Source organism: Podarcis gaigeae (assembly GCF_964106915.1).
Source record: "Podarcis gaigeae genome assembly, chromosome: 2".
Lineage (NCBI taxonomy): Eukaryota > Metazoa > Chordata > Lepidosauria > Squamata > Lacertidae > Podarcis > Podarcis gaigeae.
This window is the reverse complement of record NC_139679.1, coordinates 26,345,585-26,369,561: the sequence shown is the minus strand read 5'-3', so window position 1 is coordinate 26,369,561 and position 23,977 is coordinate 26,345,585. Positions and strand designations below refer to the sequence as shown.

Sequence of the window (23,977 nt, the reverse complement as noted above, 5' to 3'; positions counted from 1 at the left end):
ACATGACTCAGAAGCTGTCTGTGGACAAACGCCGGCTCCCTCGGCCAATAAAGCGAGATGAGCGCCGCAACCCCAGAGTCGGTCACAACTGGACCTAATGGTTAGGGGTCCCTTTACCTTTTTAATTCCCAAACAGGGTGATGATGACAGAGGGCCTTGACTCAAGGTACATTTTCCATGGGACACATTCGGATGCAGCACCGAGCCATCAACCATGGTTAACCAGGTGAGTTTGTGCACGAGCCTCCCTTTCTCCAGTGGAGAAACAAGCCATGAAATTGGTTGGCTTAGCATTACATCCCAACCACTGTCCCAGTTAGTTTTGCTGCAAACAAACAAACCACAATAGGAAGCCAAGGTTCCCAACTGTGGCTTCTTGGGGAGGGCTGTTTTGGGTGTAATGCTAAGCCAGCCATCCTTTGGTTTGTTTTCCTGCTGGCCACAGGAAATAGCAGAGCAGGGAGCTCAAGCCCAGCTCATGCACAGACTGATTTGCTCACCCATGGTTTATGGCTTAGTGTGGCATCCAAATGCAACCAACGTCTCCACAGCAAAATACAGATGTCCTCCCCACCCATGGTCAAATATAAATGAACTGGATACAATATTATTGCAAAAATGGTAATCAGCATTCCGTCAGGGCTATCAAAGAAAAGCTTACCGTGAAAAGCAATTGAGAGCTATTGGAACAATAAATAAATACCACTGAACTGGACACAACTCCGCAACAAAAACTTCCATAAAGATTTAAATGAACAAGAAAAGAAGGATTCCTAACGTCTTTCTTGTGTGGGAAGTGCTTTTCATCTCTCTCTCTCTCTCTCATTAATTATCACAATAATCCCATTAAGCATGTATTCAATACAATTTTTTGTTGTTGTTGTTTAGTCGTTTAGTCATGTCCGACTCTTCGTGACCCCATGGACCAGAGAACGCCAGGCACCTCTGTCCTCCACTGCCTCCCGCAGTTTGGTCAAACTCATGCTGGTAACCTCGAAAACACTATCCAACCATCTCGTCCTCTGCCGTCCCCTTCTCCTTGGGCCCTCCATCTTTCCCAACATCAGGGTCTTCTCCAGGGAGTCTTCTCTTCTCATGAGGTGGCCAAAGTACTGGAGCCTCAGCTTCACAATCTGTCCTTCCAGTGAGCACTCAGGGTTGATTTCCTTCAGTATGGAGAGGTTTGATCTTCTTGCAGTCCATGGGACTCTCAAGAGTCTCCTCCAGCACCATAATTCAAAAGCATCAATTCTTCGGCGATCAGCCTTCTTTATGGTCCAGCTCTCACTTCCATACATCACTACTGGGAAAACCATAGCTTTAACTATACGAACCTTTGTTGGCAAGGTGATATCTCTACTTCTCAAGATGCTGTCTAGGCCTGTCATTGCCCTTCTCCCAAGAAGCAGGCGTCTTTTAATTTCGTGGCTGCTGTCACGATAGCTTATCTGTTTACAGATAAGCAAAGCCAAGATTGAAAAAGAAGGACGTGCCCCAAAGTTAAAACTGGAAGTTTAAAGTTCAGGAAGGCCTGAAAGATGCTCCTCCCTAACCACTACAGTGGATGCAACTCAGAGAGGGTTTCCTTTGTGAGGAAAGACTTGAAAAGGTCCTCAGAAATGAACGCAGACCCACCCAATCTCTTAAAAGAGATCTCCAAAGTATTTCAGTCAATGAGCAAATGAGTTTTGAATATGAAGGCTTTGAGGGAGGGAGGGGCCACTTCTATGTGGTACGAGGTGTGACTCTCATGTATGATCTAGATCTGTTTGGCTGGCTCCTAGATTACGCATTGTAGCTGCAGTCACACCAGAGTTTAGGCGAGAGAAGAATCTATTCATCTAAATCCTGTCTCAGACTTATTTAGGGCTGGCTCAAACATAAGTATGTGCATATGTATAATTATATTTCTATATTGCCCTTCATCATAAGATCCCACGGCAGTGCGCAGAATAAAATACAGGATAAAAGCAAGTAAATAAGTACAGCGAAACGAAACTTTCATAATTTATGTGCATGACACATGGTAGGGTCGGATGAAACTCCATAAATTGGCCATTATGTATGGACTGGGGTGTCTGCCAGTAATTTCTCCCCATGCAACATATATGCCACAAGAAATCATGTGTGTGGGAGCTTACTTCCATGCAATATACAACAACACAACAGTACACACAATAACACAACAGTACACCGATAGCCCTTAATTCATACTAAATGTCCGAAGTGTTGAGGTGTGTTTATGCAGGAATACTCTTGTGCCACACTGCACATGTTGGAACAAAAACAATGTGTAAGCCAGCCCTGTAGGAATGGGAGTGTTCCCATGCTCAGAAGAGGTGTTCCCCTGAACCCAGGCAGTGCAGAGCAGTGGTTATAGCTAACATGGTACCCCAGCATGTGAGTAGAGCATCATCTGCAAAGGGCATTGAGGGGGTGAGGGAGGGAGAAAGAGTAACACTCATTCTCTCCAGCTGGATGTGGGGCCTGGGAAAAGGTGGTCAAATATATGGGATCCTGCCACTAATATTAAGAACTTCATGGTAACCAGCCAGGTGAAAATCTGAACATCAATGTCCGAAAAGAAAAAAAGAAAAAAACTGTGAGGAAAATGACCACTATTCAAACTTTCAGCCTTCTGCAATTTCCTGGCTCATAGAACTGGTTTATGTTGCAAAGGATTCTGGGGTGAAGAATTTGTCCTTGGTCACAGGCTGGACTCACGGGCCTGTCGCCCAGCCTAACGAACACCCTTTTGGCCAATCTGTCTTTGAAGGAAGCTTTGCCTGCCATTAATGTTATTCTCGCAGGCGGAACCTCCCATCAGCTTCCAAGGAACCCCAGGGTTCCCCAGGACGCGTTTTGGAAACCACGGCAGTAATATAAAGCAAAGCATAAGTAAGTAAGAAAATTAGCTCTCTAGCCATGCCCGAGTCATCCTCTCATTTTCCACTTGAAACCTCAACGACGCAGGAAAGCAAAAGAAGCAGCCTCAGCCTTCAAAGACAAGCAGCCCATTCCAGGACCGCAATGTCTACTGCCATGGGAAAGTGAAAAGGGCTAGGGGAAGAAAAGCCCAAACCACAGGACCTTACAACAATAATGTCAGTCATAAAATACCACAATGCTGAGATAGATTTCAGAGGTGATCCAATATCCTAATTCAATAGAAATGTGCAGGGCTGCCAACCAGAGCTTGGCTGAAGAACATGCCTTTCCTCACTTCCACCCTGGCGAACCCAGTGTGTGCTAAAAAGCCACGTGATAAAAACACTGCTGTATGATTTGGAAGCGGGTGGAGGGATTAATTCTATAAATGCACGTATGGTGCATTTTTAAACAAGAGCCAATAAATTGAGGCCTTTCTCCACCTAAAAAGCTGTTAATGAAAGGTACATAGGATCACAGAATGCTGGAGTTGGAAGGAACCACTGGCTTAATCCAGTCCAATCCCTTGCAATGCAGCAATCTTTTGCCCGACGTGGAGCTTGAACCCACGACCCTACATGATAATTGCGTTATAGATCCCTTTTGCAGAAATGCCATAGGAATTACTTACACCAAATAAAATCCCGTGTTGCAATACAGAATACTCTGAACAACAACAAGCAACACGTCGGCTAATATTATACCGACAATATTTTTATAACACTATACTGTTTCAAAATTCATAAACAGAAGACATATAATATGTCCATGGAGTCACAAACTAATAAGAATCAAATAAATGTTCCAGGAACAAGAATGGTAGGAATGGTAAGTCACTGTCAAAGATCACTGAAATGGAGTCAGAATGCCTTTCCACAGTCAATGTCCTACAAACGTGAGCTGATGGATGCTCCAAACATCGAAATAGGCTGCTCTGAGCACAACAGCAAGAACAGTACAGTTCTCCCAGGATAATAAACTGTTTCAATGATAAATCTTCATCAGCAAATTAATAGTTCCCAAAGGTACATCAAATGGCCATGGATCAGCCAGCACTAAAAAGTGTAGTAAGCTGGTGCCATGTTGCTTGTTGTTGTTGTTGTTGCTTGTTGTTGTTCATAGTAATTACTTATACAAATTTATTTTGCAAGAAAAGAAGAGGATAATGGTTGAGAAACTTACACTTGGATATCAAAACCACCATTTAAAAAGAGTCAAAACAAGGTGGCAGACTTGGGAGCATCTCAGAATTTCATCAGCATTAAGAAGGAAATACGTACTGCTATATTATACACATAAATGGATGGAAGGGTTGAAATCATTGCCAGAAGTCCCCACCTCCCTTCCCCAGGGACTTTGCAGAGGTGAGAAGGACATGGTGGTGGTTGCCACAAAAGTTTTTGGAAATTCATGCTGTCTTGCTTGATATAGTGATTTCATGGGTACAGGTCATAGAAGAGAAAGGGAACTGCAATATCTCTACCGTAAAAATGGATCCCATGCAGTAAAAGCAGCTTGAAAATTTGTATAAAAGCCCCTTCAGAAAGAAAAACTACAGTCATCTCCCTCCAAACTGCAGTGCCTTTTTAGCAACATCTGGGTGGAAATTGCTGAAACGTCCGGGAAAAGCTCAACAACTTCTGTGTCCGGATTTTCACTTTTTGAAATATGGCAACCCTAACTGGTTCTTGAGTTTCCATCTGGCAGAAACAGTAGTGCTGATTAAGGATACTTAATGAATTTGATCTTTGAGGATTCCAGTACAAATTTACCCATTCTGCACCTCCCTGAGTAATGTGGGAGTCCCTCCCTGGGACTTAAGGCAGTCACTGGATTTCACACTTCCTAAGGTAAGCTATTGGCTCAAAACATGATTCAGATAACGTAAAAGAACGCTAACATTTGTGGGTTTCCATCTACCTGGAGGGAAAACCCAAACCAATTCTCAGGATGAGCATCCGCAACGACAAGTTGTCAGAACCAAAACTTGTGTTTTCTGTCTGTACTGCACCTGGATCTGTTGCGACTACAAACTCACCATTAGTTCAGGGTATGTTGGCCTCTCTTTGGAATTCTTCTTCAAGCTTTAAGGGGGGAGGAAGAGAGAGAAAGGAAAATTATATATGCTTCAGCCAATAGAAGCAAACAGCCAACTTGCCCGTGAAAACACAAGGAATTATCTGTGTCCCTGTAAAGGAGGGTGATGGGACTTGCTTTGTACCAAAGGACACCAGAAATGGAACCAAAGCGATGCCAACTGATGTCCACCCAAACATGTGACTAGATCATGCATGGTTCCAGCTCCCATACCTATGCATGCAGAGAGCTATGAACACAGAATCCCTCCTGCATTAATTCCCATGCTTAAAGTTCCCTTAAAACTGCAGGCATTGGAGAAGGGGCCAAGAGAAGCTGTTCTGCCCTGCTCTCTGGCAATCATGTGAGGAGCCCTTCAGGCATATCATTTGTATGGTGACTTGAGTGTGACAAGGCAAACTCTTAATTCTGCACAGCTGGTGACAAGCTGTTTTAGTGCCCTCGCCAAACTTCAGTTGCCAGTATACTTTGCAGGGCACCAGGACAAGCTGAACTGGCATAAAACCAATACTTACTTGTAGATGAGCCTCCTCAGACATTCCCACCCCCCAAAGAGATGAGCACATATAATATTCATTTATCAGCTGTACACAATACGGGGAGCTGTTCTACCTTCCCATCACCTTTGATCTGCATCACCCATTGCCAGGACAGGCCAGCTCGGCACGCTTCATCCTTTCTGCAAACAGCTATTATTACTACAATGGGTGGCTGGGAAAGTTCGTCTGTGACTTGAATGGGTGAGGTGGAAGGGTAAAAAAGATCCATTTATTCCGGTCTCCCTGCAGCTGAAAATAGCTTTGAAGACAGGATGTAATAGCAACTCACTTCCTGGCAGAGTATTTACGGGGAAGATGCTTGGAGTGACTTGAAAAAAGATCTCCACACGTACACATGCTTTAGCAGAGAGGGGAAGGAGGTGTAAAGTGTCACACTGAGAGAAACAAAAGTGTGATCATTGGGCTATAGTAAACACACCCTCTTCTGGGATTTGCCAAGCCCAGGGGGTAGGGGGGAAGTGGAGGATGCTTACTAAAGGGATACTTCCTGCCCATCTCTCACTGCATCATCTCAGAGCTCAGGTTTACGGAAACTCTTATGCTGTGTAATATAACAAAACCCCATGATTCTTTCGTGTGTGCATACACGCACACCCCATGTCTTTGCTTATCAAAACTGACAGGAGAGAGTGTGCATGTCGAAAATTGTTGGGTTGGTGTTTTTTTTAAATAAACTAGCATCGAACTCTATCCAAGCTGGCCATGAGGAAATTTCGTATTCTTCTGCTAATTTATTCCATTCCCATAAGCTTTTCATAACTTTACTATGAACCTAGGCTGCATTTTTGTAGAGTTTAAATCTATTTCTCTCTCTCTCTCTCTCTCTCTCTCACACACACACACACACACACACATACAGAGAGAGAGTAACAATAAGAAGGCAGAAGGAAAGATAGGGGTAAACTGAAGATGCAAGATGTAAACTGAAGATGATAGATGGGATGATACGATGGTAAGTTTGGCCGTCTGAAAGAACATAAACTTACAGTGTCAGGACTAAATGGCTCAAAAAAGGCCACTATGAAACAATGAAGTAAAACAGCACCCATTTAAATGTCACAAAAGGAACTCCATTCTTTTAGGCAGCCTGCAGGAACCAAAGACTCTACACTGCTCTATTTCAACGGTCTTTTCTCTTCTCCTCACACTCCGCCTTGGCACAATGGCGTTTCACGTCTTGCCCCAGAGAACTAAAGGACCAGAACTCTGGCACACTGAGTCACTTCCCCCATAGACCACTGGGAGGTCAACATGACATTTCCTGAAAGCTACAGGAAACAGTCCTTGAGGAAAGTTCACTCAGACACACGTGCCTTAGCTCAGGAAGAAGGCAGTGGAAGTAGAGATGGCTGACGTAAAGACCAGGCTCACATATGCACCTTGCCAGATTCCCTTGAGAGCTTCTGCCTGTTTTCAAAACAATGGAGCAGCTACTTCCAGAGCAAGTATCTTGATCATGCCATTAGCAGCCAAAGGCAAGCATCTGCTGAGTAATTAAACTGACTTATTATGTATTTATTTTTTTAAAAGCAAGTTGTGGACTAAAATAATTATCCCTACCTCCTCTACAGCATTTTATAGATATTTGTGACAAATTTTCAAGGAGGGATGTGTGTCTTATACCTGTCAGCCAGACCCTTCAACCTCAATCCTGCAAAGATTTTAACTCATAAGCTGAATTCTGGAGAGAAGGTGGGGTTTAACCCACAAGCATGGGTGCTGCTCTATAAAGTAAAAGGTGATTGGCTCCTGCCCCAATGAGCTTACAATTTAAAATTTCACCCAGGGGGACAATAGCAAGTTCAGTCCAGCTACACCAGAGCTGGTCATTTGGGGCGAGCGGTGGAGCCATTTGTTGTTGTCGTTGCCACAGAATTTTAATGCATTTTAAATCTGATTTAAGTTATTGGTTGTCTTTTTCTCCTTTATTGTAGTGTGAATTCTGGCCCCAACCCAGTGTTTTTGACCCTTATAGATGCAAACTTCCTTTTTACCTTTTTTTTTGAAGAGCCAAAAAGGCAGTATGTAATTCTTCTTTATTTAAAATAACAACAAACTAATAATGTAGTGCATTTGATTTATGTATTTACTGAAATAGTTTAATGGAGATGTTATTTTGTTACTGCAAACTATCCCGAAATAATTAATGAAGGGTGGTGCAGAACTAATACTTTTAAATCATGTTTATGCATTTATATGCATACGTGTGTGTGTGTATATATATATATAACTATATACACACAGACAGATCGATATACTCCAAAATAAAAGAAATCACAGTAAAACCAGTCAAATTCTACTGAAAGCTCAGTATTAAAACCAAGCAAATTCCTGGTAAGCATGCAAAGGTCTTTAATAGCATTTGGTTCAAACAAAAATAAACTAGGTCAAGGATAGAGGAACCTGTGGCCTTCAAACCTTGTTGGACTACAGTTCCTATCAGCCACAAGGGTCTATTTTGTGTTTCAAACTGGTTGGGTGTTTTTTAAGTGTATGCCACCTTGAGATGCTTGTTTGGAAGGTGATTGAGATGCTTGTTTGGAAGGTGAAATGTATCCACAATAGCGATAATGATCATAATCATTAATACCTGCCTGTTGGTTGTGCTGGCTGGGGCTGATCGCAGCTAGGAGCCCAACAACATCTGGAAAGCCAAAGGTTCACCTCCCACCCACCCACCCTTTGACTACATGAGTCTGGGAGCAGGATCTAAAGTTAGGTAGGGGTCCGTGGGGTTCCCGCCCCATTCCACCCCAAAAATGATTCACGCTTACCACTGTGAGGTAAAATCAACAAACTCTGCAGAGAAGGTGTCTGGGAGCTGAGGCGATGGCTCTTCCACCACCTGTTTGAGCTGCTGGAATGGCGTCCCCCAGGACTCGTACGGAAACCGCAAAATGGCCAGTTCAATCTGGGCATGGAGAGAAGATGGAGAGACATCAATATCACTTTCTTAGGTTGTTTTTTTAAAAAAAATGAAAGGTACCTTATAAAGGTACCTTTATAAAGTACCTTTATACAGTAGTACCTCGGGTTAAGAACTTAATTCATTCCGGAGGTCTGTTCTTAACCTGAGGTACCACTTTAGCTAATGTCTAAACCACTCAGTCCAAACCACTGAGCCTCTTGGGCTTGCCGATCAGAAGGTCGGCAGTTCGAATCCCCGCAACGGGGTGAGCTTCCGTTGCTCGGTCCCTACTCCTGCCAACCTAGCAGTTCGAAAGCACGTCAAAGTGCAAGTAGATAAATAGGTACCGCTCCGGCAGGAAAGTAAACGGCGTTTCTGTGCGCTGCTCTGGTTCGCCAGAAGCAGCTTAGTCATGCTGGCCACATGACCCAGAAGCTGTATGCCAGCTCCCTCAGCCAGTAAAGCGAGATGAGCACTGGAACCCCAGAGTTGTCTGCGACTGGACCAAACGGTCATGGCTCCCTTTACCTTATCTAAAAAGTACATTAAGGAGACAACCAACACTGTTCCGTTTCCCTAACAACCATAGCTTTTGCTGCCATCTGCAGGCATGGCCCCGCAATGGCACCGGACCTCCTCTTATGGCTTCTGCTCCCTCTTTTCTTTTTTCCACTCCCCCCTTAGAAACCCTGGGCTCATTTGGCTCCTCTGGAAGGCACAGCCTGTGCGAATCCCTGGAGACGGCATGTCCCTGGGAATATTTAAAAGTAGCAGCATGTGAGGCCAGTTCAGCTGGTTTGCACCTCGTACCCACAGCCTTCCCTGGAGAATTCAGAATGCCAGGGGAGGGTATGCTCTTTGTCCTCTCCCTCCCCATTCCCTACCCACGGGGGCTGTTGCAACCAGAGGGGACTCATCGTTCCCTGGAGAATGATTCCAGTTTGCCAAAAGAAGCTGTCTGTTTGCTCTGAATGCTCTGATTCCCTGAAGCAGGCCTGGTGCCAGTTGAGTGAGTATGGAGACAGATTATGACCGCAGGGCACCAGGTTTCTTCCACATAAACAACCTACACATGCACGCTGATGCCTAGCTGCATTAGCATTTATCGGAAGCACTGTTTTAAAAGAGGCTGCGGAACGCTTGTACGTTCTGAAATTCACCTGCCTACCCAAACTAGTCTGTTTTGGGTTGTTGTTTTTTAAGGAAGCCAGTCCCGATTTTAAAAACCGATCAGTCCCAAGGATGCTCAAAGCTGCTGACTTGGTTGCTCTAGAAAAAAGGCTGCCGCCAGCATACAAGCTGACACTACATCCGGAAATCTAGGCGTCTCTCCTGGCAACCTGCTTTCCTTCTGACCTGTTTCTGCCTATGGTTCTTAGCACAATTCATCTGATGTCTCTTGAACGTTGTCAAGAGAAGCTCGGATACCCACACAAAGTGAAGACACTCCTTTGTGGGGGGGAATTAGGACCTCTGCAAACAAAACGAGAAGACACAGCTTCAGGTCTGCAAGAGGTCAGCTGGAGAAGGGGGGGAGGGGGAAGCAAAATTGACGATGGAAAGCAAAGCAGGAAAAGAAAGTAAAATCCACCTATGCAGCTTTTCAACATTAAAACTCCACCGCGTTTTTGACTTTAAACCCACCAATAAATCCAGAAAGGAAAAAAGTGAACTGCTCCAATGAAGCATTTCTTCATGCCAGTGGCTCTCAAAATGCATTTTGGGGGGCAGTCTCCAAGTTTTCAAGAAGTGTATTTGGGAGGCAAGTTTCCTCAAAAGTCTGCTTACTTGCAAGTACAGATCACCCCTGGCGATCGGTGACAACTTGGGGCATTGTGTTTGTGCCATGGCACACTCTCAAATCACATGTGGTGGTGATAAGGCTCAAGAGGCCTGTATCCCACCTGAAAGGAAGGCATGCCCTAGAACCATCTCCCCCCCCCCATCTCTCTTGCCTAGACAACATCTCCCATCAGCGCCAGCCAGCACGGGCAATTGTCAGGGATGATGGGATTTGTAGTCCAAAACACGTGGTGGGTTGGTGAAGGATGTTCACATTCCCCACAGTTTTCTGCAACATGTCTTCCCCAGTAGACTGTGGCAAGGAAAGGGCCCTTAAAAAGAAAAAGGCTGAAAACCACTGCTATATGCCTTATCTGTAATAGTGATCTCTATCACACACTCTCTCTCTCTCTCTCTCTCTCTCTCACACACACACACACACACACATACCTGCCAGACAAATACAGTGGTACCTCAGGTTAAGTACTTAATTCATTCCGGAGGTTCATACTTAATCTGAAACTCTTCTTAGCCTGAAGCACCACTTTAGCTAATGGGGCCTCCCACTGCCACTGCGCCACCAGAGCACGATTTCTGTTCTCATCCTGAAGCAAAGTTCTTAACCTGAGGTACTATTTCTGGGTTAGCAAAGTCTGTAACCTGAAGCGTATGTACCCTGAGTTACCACTGTATATGGCATACAATGGAATACTAAAATGCACACATTTAGACTAAGAGTCATGGGTCTTGTTTCTGAAAAAAGGTTGACGACTACTGTTCTGGACTTCCTATAAACTCCAACCGCCAGTATTACTCCAGTATTAACACAACCTTCACAGAGTTACTCAGAGCTCTTTACAGCCTCAAAAAAATAACAGAATCATAGAGTTGTAGAGTTAGAAGAGACCCCAAGGTAGGTTGCCTAGTCCAACCTCATGCAATGCAGAAATTTCAGCTAAAGCATCCATGACAGACACCCATGTAAAGAGGCAGAAGCAGTCAAACCACATTCCCTACCCCCCCAAAAATCAAGATGTTTCTCCTGCTCTCACGTAACCCCCGTGACCGCAGTGGGCTCTGCTAAGTACAGTGGCGAACTTAAAACAGTGAAATTCTTAATCTTTCCTCTCACAGAATGTTCCGCATTTAAACATGGACACATTTCGAGCTCACCGTATCTTCACTGTATTGAAGGCTAAAGGCCTGAGCTATATTCAGGCATTTTATTAATCGCAATCAGCCGCAGAATGCAAAGTATTTTACATGTGGAACAAGGCCAAATGGACAAAACTCTCTTCAGTAGACACAGTCCATCAGGCCTTCCTGTGTAAACTCTTACCATAGTGATTCCCAGACTCCAAATATCGGATTTGACGCTGTATCCCTTTTGGTTTAGTTCTGGGTTGATTCTTTCAGGCTGGGATGGGGGGAGGAAGAGACAGAACACAAAGAGTATTATATTTAGGTGCCCAAGTTGTAAATCCCTCAGCTGATGGGGGAAGAAGACTCTCTCGACTTTCTGTATGCATGCAAATGAACGAAGGTGTATGCAGTGTGTAACTCCAGTCAGATATTCCCTTAGGCTTTGAAGCGATTTCAAAGGGAACGTCTTTCTGTCTTAATCTGATTTTTGTTAAGAGCAGGGGTGTAGGAAGGGGGAGCGGTCCGCCCTGGGTGCCATCATGGAGTGGGGTGACAAATTATCAAGGAACAATTACTGCCCTATTAGGGCAGTTCATAAAATACTTTTTTTTTTAAATGCCTGCTCCAAAGGTCTTATCTTACTACACTAGGAATTATATAGCTATATCTGAAATTTCGTGCATATCTGTTAATATCTTGACCCTCCTCTACAAAAATAACTGTTTACTTGGCCATTTTCATATGTCGTGAAAGCTGAAATTTCAATTCAGTGGAGCCAAAACACAATCCATCCTGTAGATTTAAGTATCTGTCCATAGTCGCCTACCTGTTATCTGGGGCCCAAAATCCACATTCCTTTGTAAGAAAATATGAAATAATGTAAAACCATTTTTGCAGGCAAAAAAAAAAAAATCAATTGGGGGGGGTGACAAGAAATTTTCCACACTGGGTACCACCTGACCTTCCTACACCTCTGGTTAAAAGTAGCCTTCCCCAACTTGGTGCCCTCCAGATATTTGGGACTGAAGCTCTTATCAGCCAAACTTGGGAGGATATCACATTCAGGGAAGGCTAGTTAAGATGATGCGCTTGGTTAATCTTCAATATCATAACAGGGAGCACTATAATGCATTTGGGAGCCAGTCAACTAAAAACACATCGCTGGTGATGAAATAAGTCTGGATGGCAAAAAGAATCAAAATGTGCTGGTTCCTTTGCTACTATCACCCCACTTAACCTTCATCACGCTCTGCCATCTTTCATCATCATCATCATTTTATTATTGTACCCCCCAGGGCCCATCGGACTGGATTGCCCCAGCCACTCTGGGCAGCTTCCAGTGTCTAAAAACGTAATAAAACAGTAAACACTTCCCTATACAGGCCTGCCTTCAGATGACTTCTAAAGGTTGTATAGTTATTTATTTCCTTGACATCTGATGGGAGGGAGTTCCACAGGATGGGCACCACTACCAAGAAGGCCCTCTGCCTGCATCTCCCATAAGATTATATAGATATATAGATATAATTTCATCACAAGCGATTTTAATTAAAGAGTCAATGAAAGTGTAAACAAACTGGGTGAAACATAATTTGAAATGCTGTTGCCACACTGGCCCCGGGAGATGGAGGAGCCCAGTTTGCTTAAGAACACAAGCAGAGCTCAGAGAAGGACAAGCTAAACCAATAAAAAATGAACCCACAAAATATCTTCTTAGTTTCGGTCTTTGTGTGCAACACCTGCAAGTACAGAGGCAGACAGTCCATCTAAACCAGGCATGGCTAAACTTGGCCCGCCAGCTGTTTTGGGACTACAGTTCCCATCATCCCTGACCACTGGTCCTGTTAGCTAGGGATGATGGGAGTTGTAGTCCCCAAACAGCTGGAGGGCCTAAACAGTCTTGCAAAAGTGGGGCGGAATTTAACATCACACTCTCCTGAGAGTTCTGTCAGTGAAAGCCGTTTGGCTTGCCAGACAGAATGATCCCCCCTCTCCTTCCAGTACATGCAGGTCTGGGGATTCTCTCCCCTGGCCAATTTCAGCAATTGGGGGGGGGGGGCAGACCCCATTGCACAAGTGGAAGCCCTTCTGCAAAGCAGAAATACTGAAAATGAACAGAAACAAAAACATGCGCCCATACATGTAAAAAGAGTCAGGAAGTACAGTACAGTGAACTTTTCCCATATTTTGTACTTACTGTAAGGTTGCCAGATGTCCCCATTTCCCAGGGACAGTCCCCGGATTTACACCTCAGTCCCCAAACAAAATCCATTGAAGTTGAAAAGTGTCCCCAGATTCATTGAAAAAAATCTGGTAACCTGAACTTACTGCCATGTAAGGCTTGCAGCCAGCATCCATCGTCTTGGCCACGGAGTCAACGAGGTAACCACTGATTCCAAAGTCACACATTTTCACCTGTCCCAGTGTGTTGATCAGTACGTTTGAGGGCTTGACATCTGCAAGGTGAAATGCACAGGAAGCAGGTTGCTTGCAGTAGCGTTACAGCAGAAATGGAAGAGGACAAACATGAGCCACCAGAGGGCACCAGCATACATTTCACTTGTCATCTTGAGAACCACAGGAGATAAGAAAATGATGTCTTTTCCCAGGCGGTAGGCCAGGGACAGGGAGCCTGCCACCATACAGACGTTGGACTCCTATCCAGTAAAAGTTCAAAAACAGGGGCACAAGTCTGAGCAGAAGTCACAGAGGCCAAACAGAGATGCAGGTTCCATTCTGGCTCACTGTTAACCATAGTTAAAGAGACTGGGAGCCAGCATTAAGAACCCATGGTCCTGCTTCTTCCTGGAGCACAACTGCTACCTTTGTTTTAACCATGGTTAGCAGCAACATTCAGCAACAGGCAGATTGTCCAAGACTTACAGAAACCCTGGTTTATTCTATGGCAGGGAAGAAGACGTAGAGAGCTAGTGGTCACATTTATGCTTAATGCTAAGCCATGTTTTAGAACTATGTGCAGAATGAGCCCGAGCAAAACCCCATCTGCAGGTGCTTTCCTCATTTTTCTCCTTCTCCCAGGCAGCCAGCCAGACTTTGTCAGCGAGTCTCCCCTAATCTTGGTTTGCCATTTTGTATTAGACAGGGATCATTGTTTATCGAACCTCTGGTTGGTTAAACAAGTGAGCTTCATTAAGCCATGGTTTGGCCTGCTTCACACATCTCATCCAACCATCGTTTAAAACTAACTATGGTTTAATGTGATGGAGTTTGAAAGTTCCAACAGCACTCCTCCCTGACCGATGTTGAGACAAGTCAGAGTTTGGCTTGTCCGTCATCTAAACTGGAGGTTTCTTTCCTCCAAGCAAACGTCACTCCAAACAAACAAACAAACAAACAAACAAACAAACAAATATAGGGTTTTTTAAAAAAAAGTTAAGAAAAGAGTCCACAAACCTATGTTTGAGATAAAGGTAAGTCCTGGGGCTGAAAAGGTAGAAGACTACTGGTTGAGAGTTATATGTGACAGTAGCCATTGTGTATTTCCAGTGCTGATTCCTGCTTTGTTAAAGGACTCACAGCATAACAATTTCAATGAAATTATCTCTACTCTGAATGGCCATTAAGGAAGTGATTTATCTCTTACACTGAAGCAGAAGATGCTGGGTTTGCCTACAAGCATCTTCCTATGACACTTAATGAGGGAGGATTCCTAGTGGGCAAGTTATATGACAATAACAGCTCACCCCGTCACGCAGATTTGAACTGCTGACCGTACAATCGGCAAGCCCAAGGGGCTCGGTGGTTTAGACCAGTGTTTCCCAACCTTGTGCCTCCAGCTGTTTTTGAACTACAACTCCCATCATCCCTGACTAGCAAGACCAGTGGCAAGGGATGATGGGAATTGTAGTCCAAAAACAGCTGGAGGCACAAGGTTGGGAAACACTGGTTTAGACCAGTGTTTCCCAACCTTGTGCCTCCAGATGTTTTTGGCCTACAACTCCCATCATCCCTAGCTAGCAAGACCAGTGGTCAGGGATGATGGGAGTTGTAGGCCAAAAACATCTGGAGGCACAAGGTTGGGAAACACTGGTTTAGACCACAGTGTCACCTCCATCCCTGTTGTTTTGTCCCAGCTCCTGCCAACCTAGTAGTTTGAAAGCATACCAGCGCGAGTAGATAAATAAGTACAGCTGCGACAGGAAGGTAAACGGCATTTCCGTGCGCTCAGGCACTTTGCGCAGTGTTCCGTGTGCCAGAAACGGTTTAGTCATGCTGGCCACATGACCCGGAAAGCTGTCTGTGGACAAATGCCAGCTCCCTCCGCCTGAAAGTGGAGATGAGCGCCGCACACCACAGTCAAATTCGACTGGACTTAACTAGGTCCTTTACCTTTACCTTTGCCTATATGACAATGATATGTAAATATTTATGTGCTTTTCTTAAGTGATCAAGGCACATATATTTTTTGGACCCCAAGTTGCAGAAGCAGATAGTCCTTTTGCCCAATTTTAGATAATATCCCCATCACTGAAGCCCCTCCACTCCAGCCATCCCTGATCAGCGCAGGTCCTGACTCTCCAAGTGAGGCTATTTGTGAGACACAGGAGACTGGAAGGGATAGAGGGGAAATTCCACTGCACTAGCAGTTCTCCATTTAGCATCGCTTTGGGTCCAATCCATTATACTACAGTAATCCTTACAACTGCAATGTACAGGTAGGCCAATTCCATTATCTCAGATGCAGGTGGGGATGCTGATATAGGAAAAGTACCAAAACAGCATTTGGCAAAGCCAAAATGAGAGTTCCAGTATTGAAGCAATACTGACCAGGTAAAAATCATCATCCTGAGTTGTGCCTGGAAAGAGTATGGGTACTAAGTACCCTCAGCCATCAGGGAGAAGAAGTCTTGTTCGCTGATGCAGCTTCAAACTGACCTAAACTGACCCAAACTGATGGAAATGCCATTTAGCACTTTGCACAGCTCTCTTCAACCCATTTTCCAGAACCAAGAATTGTTATGGCGTCCAACTCTGGTCGCACTTACCTCGGTGAATTACAGACAGCTTACTGTGTAGGTGCTCTAACGCTTTCACAATCTGGAAAAAAAAAAAGAACAGGGACAGACAGATAAGAACGAGCTGAAGCTGGCTGAAGCAGAAGTATTCTGCTTCGCTCGTTCCTCCCAGGCCACAGGTTAGCTCTTCTTTCAACACTTAACCAGGCTGGAGACAGTCTAGGTTGGGCATTTGGCAATTAACAGGCAGGAGAATGCTGAGCCTGCAGTCTGGCACCAGGGTGATAAAACATGATTCATACTATTCAATGCTATTCCAACCCGCCTCTTTGCAGTGTGCTCAAAATAAAACACTGATGTAACAACCTTTGAGGGATCACAGTGTGTTCAAGCTTTGGGCATCACTCTTTAGGAAGTTTTGATGGCTGAATTCCAGCAGAGTTCTAAATTCCTTGGAATTCCAGGTTATACACCCAGTATAAGGTGTCTCCAAAACATCTTCTAAGAGACAAAGTACACAAAAAGAAAGGAGCCCTGGGATTGTTCCTCACCTGCAGAGGAAAAATATTGTTTTCCTCCGCAGGTAAGAAAGGAGCTGGAGAGGGAAAGTTCCCCGTAGCAGAAAAATGTCTCAAGGAAGCAATTAAGCATCCCCTCTCCAATGGCAATCTGAGATCAAGCCACCAGTCCCTCATCCTCAGCTAACTTTCAGTCTTTGAAACTAAAGTCAAAGAACAAACAGGTATTTTCATTGCATGTCATTTGGCCCTCAGCTCACCTCTCTCTTAATGTTTCCCCACAGGGCTCCCTAACTCCGCTTTGCAAAACAAATTCTGGCTCTTCTTTCATGAAGGGCTTTCCAGGCTACTTTTTGGAAGATTTGGCTCATAAATACCGAGGATAAACCCTAAAAGAGAAGCCAGCTGCTATTTGTTCTCCATTTTCCCTTTGCAACTTTTGTACATTTAACAGCTGACTGGCAGATGTGGGCTGCAAAGATGGAAAGGGAGCTGAATCCCCTTTGGAAGAGAATTAAAGCAAAAAACAACAACCCAGAAGTACTCACTGAGACGGCTATTTTTCCTAAGATGTCCTCGGGAATCGTCAAGCCTTTGTCAATGACTTGCTTGTAGAACTTGTCCAATGACGTGTCCATCAATTCCATACAAATCCAAACATCTCCCTGGGGAAAGGCAGAGGGAGAAGAAGGGTGTCAATAATTCTCTACTCTGGAGTGCCAACTGCAAACAAGCACACACACACACACACACACACACACACACACACACACCTGCTTCCAACAAAGTGTATGTGCATTGCCTTCAGTGCCTCGCTATTCTAATTGTTGCTGTTGCTGTTGTTGTTGTTATTGTTATTGTTATTGTTATTATATATGCTGCCCATCTGACTAGGTTGCCTCAATCACTCTGGGCGGCTTCCAACAAATTAAAACATTAAGCACAGTCAAACATCAAGCATTAAAAGCTTTCCTATACAGGGCTGCCGTCAGATGAGTTCTGATAGTTGTTTATTTCCTTGACATCTGCCAGGAGGGCACTCCACAGGGTGGGCACAACTACAAAGAAGGTCCTCTGCCTGGTTGCCTATAGCCTTACTTCTCACAAAACCGTCAGAAGGCCCCCAGAGCTAGATCTTAGTGTCCGTGCTGAACGATTGGGGTGGAGACACTCTTTCAGGTGTACAGGGCCGAAGCTGTTTAGGGCTTTAAAGGTCAGCATCAACACTTTTGAGTTTGGTTCCCAGTACATTTTGGAGCGCACGTATGAACTAATATCTCTCCCATCACACTGTGTAGCATGACATACAACCTGAATAAATACACGTACCAACATCTCATGGCAGTGCAGGATTTGGGAAGACCATGAGCAGAGTTTGGGGCATGCCCCCTCCCATCCCCTTGTCTGAATTCCAGTCTCGGCCACAAGTTACCTCAGCCATTTCACTAACAATGTAAAATTAAGATGCATAGCTATTTGGTTTTCTGAAGCTGAAGCATCGCACCACAAAGCTGGCTCCCCTCTGACCACAGAAACATCGGGGCCTCGAGGCTAACTTCCTTGAGAAAGGGAACAAGTTTGCTAAGTGCAGAAGGGCTATTTGAAGGATTATTTGGCCCATGTGATTTCCGTCCTCATTGGTGCAATGAGGAAGCAGAAGCAGGATTTCAATTTCTGCAGTGATCGTTTTCATGCCAAGCAAAACACCATTTTAAAAAAATAATAATCCGGAATTCTGGCACTAAACGTCGCTTTCCTGTTGTGTGGAATTTTGTTTTGCTTTTTTAGGAAGTACTGGGAAACACAAGGTGTTGGGAGAGGAAGGAGGGACCTGGCACTGGAGAAATGAGAAAAGGAAGATACAAGCTGTCAGACAGGTTGGAATCCCTATTTCATCAATAAAGTTAACACAGAAGGAAAAGGGCAGGGGAGCCAACCTTTTTGAATCAACCGCTCTTTAACCATTTAACTGACTGCGTGCACCAAATGGAAGTTTTAAGAGAGAACCAAAAATTATTACTATTAGTACACTCATATTCCAACTTTTCTCCAAGGTGACATATCTTTCCCTCTCCATTTTATGTTCACAACAATCCTGTGAGGTAGGTTTGGTTAAGAGATTGTGACTGGCTCAAGGTCACCCGGTGAGTTTCATGGCTGAGTGGTGATTTGAACCCTGGTCTCCCAGGTCCTAGTTCAGTGGTGGCCAAACTTGGCCTTCCAGCTGTTTTTGGACTACAACTCCCATCATCCCTAGCTAACAGGACCAGTGGTCAGGGATGATGGGAACTGTAGTCCAAAAACAGCTGGAGGGCCAAGTTTGGCCACCACTGTCCTAGTCCAACACTCTAACCACTACACCATACTGGTTCCCAGTATGCCCTTCCTGTACTATTCAGTACAGGAGCCAGTGTGGTGTAGTGGTTAAGAGCGGTAGACTTGTAATCTGGGGAACCGGGTTCGTGTCTCCGCTCCTCCACATGCAGCTGTTGGGTGACCTTGGGCCAGTCACACTTCTTTGAAGTCTCTCAGCCCCACTCACCTCACAGAGTGTTTGTTGTGGGGGAGGAAGGGAAAGGAGATTGCTAGCCGCTTTGAGACTCCTTCGGGTAGTGATAAAGCGGGATATCAAATCCAAACTCTTCTTCTTCTCTGGAGTGGTTGAGAAGGTAGGTATTTCTGATAGCCCTCTGCAAATACCTTGCTCTGCTTTCCTATGGTCTAGCTAACTTGTGAACTAACTAACATTACCACCTAGTATTGCTCAACTAAAATCTTGCACATATACTAAAAGAACGATCCGTGTTCAGTGGGGATCTGCACAGGTGGTATAGAAGGTGCTTGGCATGCAGAAGGCGCAAGGTTCAATCCCTTGAATCAGGAAGCAGGGGATGGAGCCCGACTGAGACCCTGGACAGCCACTGTAAGTCAGAATAAGCAGCGCATACTATGATCTGGTTTTTTATTTTTTTAAAAAGGCGGCTATTTCCTATGTCCTGTACTGTGAAGGCTGCAGCCCAAATGAAGGACACAAGAGGAGACCTACAAAGCCATACCTCACGAAACAGCGCACCGTAGAAAGTTACAGTGAAGGGGCAGTCTACTGTCCTCATGGAGATATCCAGGTCCATCAGCAGTCTCTTCTGCTCCTGGCTGTTCACTGTCGCTCGGATTCGCTGAAAGAAAGACTCGTTTTCAGCTCTGGATTTCCTCCTCCCCTGAGCCGTGTGAATTTCTTCCAAGAACTCACTGACCAGGTACAAAGAAAAAGTGACTTTGCTTGGGTCATTTCGCCAAGCAAACGTCAACACAGCACTGCCTCCGTTTTCCTAAGGCAGCTTCACCTCCGCAACGCCCCATACTTTAAGCAAAAAAGAAAAGGCAAATGGTTGTGGCCTAACAGTTAAAAGCAAGGTAACCTAGGTAAATCTCACAACCTAAAAATGGATCGCGGGAGCAGCCACAGAAGCTCAAAGCCAGCAGAGATGTTGTCTTGGGAAACCCTGACTCCCGAGGAACTCTGGTTCCTAATGGCAAAGTAATGCTTTGCACACTTACCTGGGAGTAATTCCCATTGAAACTAGGGAGACTTACTTCTGAGCAGACATACATAGGCTTAGGTTGCAAGTGTCTCATAACAGGCACCCAAAATTAGAGGCCATGCTTGCACGTTGCTTTTTTTTTTTTCCTTTAAGCCTCTTTTGTGCCTCTGTGAAATTGGGATAATAATGCTTACCTACCTCACAGGCGTAATTTATGTCTGGGAAGCACTGTGAGATCCTCGGATGTGAGGTGCTATAGAAGGGCAAAGGATTATTGTTACTACAGAAGTGCTTCAGCTTCTCTCTCTCTCTCTCTCTCTTCTCTGTTTTTCCATCATTAACAAAGCTATGATGGCAGAACATTTGGTGGAGGGAAGCTACTGAAAGAGGCTCTGGTTTAGCAATACATCCCTCACCTGCCCCAATCTGGTGGCTCTCTGTGTGTGCAGCACCTCTGATGCACCCAGCAAGGACTCTCTCATTCAGCTTCATGTCAAGAACGGGTGGGTGGGTGGGTGTAACACACATACGTATACAGATATAGGTATAGATACACACACACCCCTACATGCCTAAACATGTCCACAAATATTAATGTACACAGGAGGCCCCTGGTTACCTGAAAGGGTTTACACCAAAGCTCCTGTAAAGTTTCAGATCAGATCAATTTGACCCTAAAAACTTAACCAGTATTTTGAATATTTTAACCATAATGGAAGACTGGTTGCAAACTGTAGTGGATTTCCAGGGCATTGTTTGCATTAACCATGGTGATCTGTTGCCTCTGTGATAAGTGAACCATGGTTAAAGGTAACTTCCATGTGTCTCCAGCCTCTTTGCTTGCAAGACAGCAGGCCTTGTTGGTGTCTCCTTACTCATGCCCTCCACAACAGCAGAACTTAGCTCAACAAGCTAAACTATGGTTTTACTGTACAACTGGGATCCTAAAAAATGGTTTAACGGACTGAACTGCACTAACCAAGATGAAATTATTTTTTGCAGTGGTCCATGTGTCAAAATACCTGGCAGGCAGTAGTACCATGTGCTGGGGTCTAAAACAGCTTGGCACTCTGGACCAGATGGGGGAAATGTAGATTATAGCTGCTCATTCCTTGGATTAACAGTGAGCTAACCATGGTTACTACCCTCTTCAAAGGACTTTTGTAACCATATTTGACACTGGTGCCAGTACCTGCCCTTGTCCCCAAAGGCCCATGATATATATATATACATATATATTTTAACAGCTTTCAGAAAGGAAATGAGAACGTCAACAATCATTTCCAGTTTGTAGGATCAACAGCTTCAGTGGGACATGCCAATATAAGCAGAAATAAAACTTTCCCCCAAGCGTTTTAATCCACTGGGAATGTGAAACGGTTTTGAATAAAATGATTCCTCCCACCTCTTTCCGATTTGAAAATTTCAAAATTAAAGTCTCTCATTAAAACTGAAACCCAATTCGAAAAACCATTATAAACAAAACATTTTAGTAGTACATAATTAAACATGGCCCTCTATGAAATACATGCTTGCAAGTACTTGAAATAGTAGCCATCCACAAAGCTGATATACTTACAGGTTATGTTTTGCTCCAGTGAGGACTATCTAACATGGAAATACATCGGGCTCTACTGTTTTACAACATCCTAACCGAGAATAAGGCAATTTACATCTTCGACCAGTTCTTTGGGCTCTAATATGGACGGAAAAGGTTGGAGCCCACCTTTGTCAGTTTCCATTGAAATAAATGGGACAAAGACAAGACAACCAAGTCCAACTGTTTGGCTGCAATCCAATGGACACTAATTGGGGGAAAAGTCTCCATGAACTCATTGGGACTTGCTTCTAAATAGACATGCACAGGGTTGTGCTATGTCCATTTGGACCCAGCCCAAAGACAATCTTGGCTGATAATAAAGATCATAACCAAACCACTGTGTTAGGGAACAAGAGTACGCATACATTAATAGATTGCTATTAGAGTGGCATTCATGCCTAAAGGCAGATTGCAAAGATTAAGAAAACCTGTCCTATTGACAAGATGTCAAAGGCCCAGTTCTGATGGCCATGTATCAGCTTAGTTAAGTGTTACGACCGTGCACATGGTCTCTTCATACGTCAGCTTAAGTCAAGATGTGATCATCCAAACACACTCAAAAGATGTATACAGTGGTACCTCTGGTTACGAACTGAATTCATTCCGGAGGTCCGTTCTTAACCTGAAACTGTCCTTAACCTGAGATACCACTTTAGCTATTGGGGCCTCCCGCTGCTGCTGCTGCGCCACTGTCGTGCGATTTCTGTTCTCATCCTGAAGCAAAGTTCTTAACCCAAGGTACTAATTCTGGGTTAGCGGAGTCTGTAACCTGAAGTGTCTGTAACCTGAAGCGTCTGTAACCTGAGGTACCACTGTACTAACAAAATGCATTCATATGCAACACCAACTCTTACATCCCTAGTTCAGTTCACACAAGACAAGCTGAGAGCGGATGCAAATAGCCCTCAACGTTGAAAAGTACCGCTCCCACATTCTGAAAGCAATCGTCCTGGAGAGACTCAATACATTTTAGGGAAAAGGCAAAACAATCAAGTTACAAGAGTCAAGAGACCAATGATTCACCTCATCAAACACCCCAATTCTAACATGAGCCAGCATAGGAGCCAACTCCTAGGGGCTGTGGGGGCTTTGCCCCCCAATAAAATATTTGAGGGGGCTTCCCCCCACCCCAAGTTGATGGGCATTGCCATTTAAATGGTGTGCCTCCCCCACCCCATATTTTATTCAAGTTGGCACCCCTGGGAGCCAGCCAAACGCTTCCAAAGAGCCTGTAAGGCTGATCTGGAGCACGAACAGGTGATAATTGGGTGGGAAACATGACCACGTATTTCAACCCTGAAATCTCCTCCAAATCCAAAGCAAGAATGCAAAGTTTAATTTTTAAATATAAAAATATAACTTGCGGAATGCAAGGCAATTTTGTGGTTTGACCTAATAGATGGCAGCTAGAATACAAATGTCTTAGGATGGAATTCAACGTCATGCAGTGCTGAATGTTCCATCTGCACAAGCAATTCTGCTTGCCAATTAGAAGAATTTCCCCCCTCCTGCTGTTCTGGGGGTTCTCCCAAGCAAGAGCCAATTTTTTGGTGGGGGGCAGAGAATGGGGAAGGCGGCAAGAAGAAAGCCCCATTGAGCAAGCCCTTATGCTTGGCTTCCGCTGACAGGATTCGTAAGGTAAGTCAAGTCCCACCCCTTTACTCCATATTAATGATGTCCTGCTTAATTGAACACAATCCTCCAGTTCATTGGAAGGAATCCAGAACAATAAAACAGGCTGATCATTGGGACTTCTTTAGATTTAATGAATGATGAAAGTTCAAGCTTGCTCTACCTGAATCCCCAGAGTTTGGCTCGAGTCCTCCCACCAGGTCAGCACTTCAATAAATATTACTTTTACCATTAAAAATCAATAAATCAATTATCAAAGCATTTGTGCATGTGTGTTTGTGTATGTTTCTC

The 23,977-nt window shown here is 44.4% G+C and overlaps 1 protein-coding gene and 1 long non-coding RNA gene across 4 annotated transcripts in view; one reads left to right on the top strand and one right to left on the bottom strand.

Annotated features, from left to right (window-relative positions):
- Positions 1-23,977, top strand: part of LOC310839303 — a 127,794-nt gene that overhangs the window by 30,252 nt on the left and 73,565 nt on the right. The window lies entirely within an intron of this gene.
- MAP2K6 (mitogen-activated protein kinase kinase 6) overlaps positions 1-23,977 on the bottom strand; it is a 76,412-nt gene that overhangs the window by 3,553 nt on the left and 48,882 nt on the right. For all 3 annotated transcript variants that reach the window (XM_083727723.1, XM_083727724.1, XM_083727722.1), the window contains exons 5-11: positions 19,969-20,088; positions 17,461-17,577; positions 16,425-16,476; positions 13,747-13,874; positions 11,615-11,692; positions 8,360-8,496; positions 4,967-5,012 (exon numbers count right to left, since the gene is read on the bottom strand). In XM_083727723.1, the coding sequence (XP_083583849.1) occupies positions 4,967-5,012; positions 8,360-8,496; positions 11,615-11,692; positions 13,747-13,874; positions 16,425-16,476; positions 17,461-17,577; positions 19,969-20,088 (678 nt within the window). The remainder of the gene's footprint in view (positions 1-4,966; positions 5,013-8,359; positions 8,497-11,614; positions 11,693-13,746; positions 13,875-16,424; positions 16,477-17,460; positions 17,578-19,968; positions 20,089-23,977) is intronic.